This window comes from Temnothorax curvispinosus, unplaced genomic scaffold (genome assembly GCF_003070985.1).
Source record: "Temnothorax curvispinosus isolate PA1 unplaced genomic scaffold, ASM307098v1 QBEX01007100.1, whole genome shotgun sequence".
Classification (NCBI taxonomy): Eukaryota; Metazoa; Arthropoda; class Insecta; order Hymenoptera; family Formicidae; genus Temnothorax; species Temnothorax curvispinosus.
In genome coordinates this window covers 1-3,350 of record NW_020216880.1, presented here as the reverse complement: position 1 = coordinate 3,350, position 3,350 = coordinate 1, and the positions used below count along the sequence as shown (strand labels likewise).

At 40.3% G+C, this 3,350-nt stretch overlaps 1 protein-coding gene across 1 annotated transcript; it reads left to right on the top strand.

The window, feature by feature from the left end:
• The first annotated feature begins 233 nt into the window (after nucleotides 1-233).
• On the top strand, nucleotides 234-3,344 carry LOC112456728. Its single transcript, XM_025019458.1, has one exon. The coding sequence runs from the start codon at nucleotides 1,409-1,411 to the stop codon at nucleotides 3,173-3,175; it is 1,767 nt and encodes a 588-aa protein (XP_024875226.1). The 5' UTR covers nucleotides 234-1,408; the 3' UTR covers nucleotides 3,176-3,344.
• Nucleotides 3,345-3,350: the final 6 nt, after the last annotated feature.

Sequence of the window (3,350 nt, the reverse complement as noted above, 5' to 3'; positions counted from 1 at the left end):
AAAGACACACTCGAGGCAAATTTTCTGCGATGGAGACATCAACGAAAGAGAAAACCATCCTCGAGGAAATCGAGGAACTCCTCGTCGAGCCCGTCGCCTACGACCCGGCCTGCCCGGACTTCGGGGCAACCTGGACGAAGCTATTCGCCACGGGATCCGCCGCCTCCGCTGCCATCGCCGCCGAGACCTCGGGACCCGCAGCCGCTCCGCCGACACGCAAAAACGTGCCGACGCACAGTGGGCGGAAATCCCGAAAACGTGGCCAAAAGTCGGAAAATCAAATTTATTATTTTAGATTTATAACTATACAGCCTTATAGGAAACATCTCCGTGCATGTAATGGCAAAAAAAAGAGGCTATCTTCCATATCTAATTTTCTATCTCAGTATGAAATTGCCCTTCGAGAGAGTAGCACTCGCTGCGTATAAATACAAGCGATTTTCGGTCGAACGAGTGTAACTTTCGACAGGAGTGTTATTTGATTGCAACTGCGGAATGGAGGGTGTTCCTGGAGGTATGTAGAATATTTCTGTTTTAATTTTTTATTTATTTAAGCTTAGCATGTATTTAATTTAAAGATAAACAATTGGTGTCCATAAATTGTGGATTTTGTGAATTAGATCTATATTCAACGGTGGCAAAAGTTAAAGATCCCGTAATATCTCGTGTAGTTTCAAGTACCAATCTTTAGTTTAAAGTGTTACGCGATGGAATTTCGCAAATTTGGCTGCGGCAACTTGCGGCACGCGTTGTATGGTCATTTTTGCTAAGTTAGATTAGGTTACTGAGTCGAAAATCTGTTAAGGGTCGGCAGGAGACCCAGGCAAACTCAGGTGCACTTTATGCACTAAGTGCACGTTAAACTGCACTTTAACTCCGCAGCTAAGCCAACCCGACAGAGGTATCCACCGTGTCTCCTGCCGACCCTTAAAAGTTATTTATATTACAGGATCACGATCGAGTGACGATCAATTCATACATACATATAAGGACATATTTCTTATAATGAAGAATACCCTGCGAATAAGCTTCAACGAACAGGTTCAGCATTTGGAGGAGAGTTTGACGGCGAAGAATAATTATCCCTTTAAATTAAACTCAGATGACAAGGCCACAATATCAAAGCTATTCCACAAATTTCGATCAAAATGGCAAGAAGCTTCAAGAAATCTCAAAACATTTGTACACCAACAAGAGAATTGGCTAAATAACTCAATATATTTGCCAGTGATTACCCTGTATTTTTTTAAATTTGTAACAGCAAGATGTTTTATTTATATCTTATTTATAGGTAGACTGTCATGACATGTCATTCTGTTGAATTACCTCTATACTAAATTGACTATATTTTTTCCAGAATGCTTTCGCACCTAAAATATCATCGACAAGTAAGTTTGGTCGTCCTTCCATGGAGTTTACGACAGCTAGTGAGCGATCGAAGCGAAGAAAAACCGCTGAAATGCGCACAACATACAGCACTGAGGAGTTATCCTACGCAACTCAAATGAAGCTTCGCTCTTCTGGAAAACTTGATGCTGCCAACATTGTAAAGGAAGTGACTACATCGAGCCCAACGAGAGCGTCAAAGTACAAGGCAGCTTTTCAAGCAACCTCAAACGTTGCAATTCCTATGTCAGATGATGCCGCTCTTTCAGTAGTCGTTGAAGCGAAATTAACCAAGAACCAGTACTCGCTGATCAGACAATCAATGAAGGAGCACCACTGCAATCTTTACCCGCCTTACGATAAAGTGTCGCAAGCCAAAGTTCGGTGTTATCCACCTCGTTCAGATGTAACAATAACTGAAACCAGTGCAGAAGTCAAATTGCAAGCATTATTAAATCATACTGCTGAACGCATTTTGCTCGTGCAAAATGACGTCATCAAAAGTTTGTTGCAGGAAACCGTGAAACATATGAACCTTATATGTAAGTGGGGTTGTGATGGAAGCTCGGGGCAAAGCGAGTATAAGCAAAAGTTCGCAAATGAGAACAGCTCAGACGAACATGTATTTCTCACATCACTCGTTCCTTTGCAACTGTTATTCGTCGACTGTAAATCAGACTCAAAAATAGTTATCTGGAAAAATCCGAGGCCCTCGTCTCCTCGATTTTGTAGACCGATAAGGTTACAATTTCTTCACGAAGACGTGCAATCGATTGTGAACGAAATGCACCATATAGAAGAGCAAATAAAATCTCTTGATCCATTCAACACGGTTGTTGATGGGAAAGAGATCTCAATAACTTACGACATGATTTTCACAATGATAGATGGGAAAGTATGCAATGCAGTTACGTCGACGAAATCAACTTTGCGTTGCTACTTATGCGGAATTACGTCAAAGAATATTAATAACCTCGATCTTGTAAAAAAGCAAAAAATAGACAAGTCTAATTTGCGGTTCGGATTATCAACGTTGCACGCGTGGATCCGCTTATTTGAATGCTTGTTACATCTGTCCTACAAACTCGGGATTAAAAAGTGGCAAGCACGTAGCACAGAAGAAAAGCAAATTACACAGGACCGAAAAAAAATTATTCAGAAAGGCTTCAAGCAACAGTTAGGACTCATTATCGATCGCCCAAAGCCCGGATATGGCAGCACTAATGACGGGAACACAGCTCGGCGTTTTTTTAAAAACACATCGGTGTCTGCTTCAATAACGGGAGTGGAGGAAACTCTAATAAAACGATTTCATGTGATTTTACAGACAATGTCAAGTGGCCACGATGTAAACGTCAAAAAATTCGAACAGTATGCCTTAGAAACTGCGAAATTATTTGTAAACACGTATCCGTGGTATCCCATGCCTATTACGGTACATAAAATATTAATTCACGGACCGCAAATCATAGAATCGGCCTTATTACCAATCGGACAACTATCTGAAGATGCGCAAGAAGCCCGTAATAAAGATATAAAAAAATATCGTGAAAGCTTTTCGAGAAAATGTTCCAGGACGAAAACTATGGAAGATGTTTTCAATTGGTTAACAGTATCTTCAGATCCTTATATTTCGAGTTTAAGGAAGTTGCCGCAAAAAAAATTAAATTCTTTTTTACCAGAGGCTGTAGAACTATTAGTGGCTCCGATCACCTCTCCAAATGTCGAACGAAACTATTCCGATTCGGAAGATGATTCCGAAGACGAATCTATATCTGAAATTTTGTAAAATTTTGTTAAATATAAGTCGGCCATATTTAATTTGCCATTTTGCTTTTCGTTTTTATTTTTGATCGTAACTTGTGACCTAAAAAACGACGTAAACCCTTTTGTATCAATTTTTATGCAAATCGGAAAACTTTAAGACTTTTGGCCACGTTTTGGGGATTTCCGCCCACTGTGCG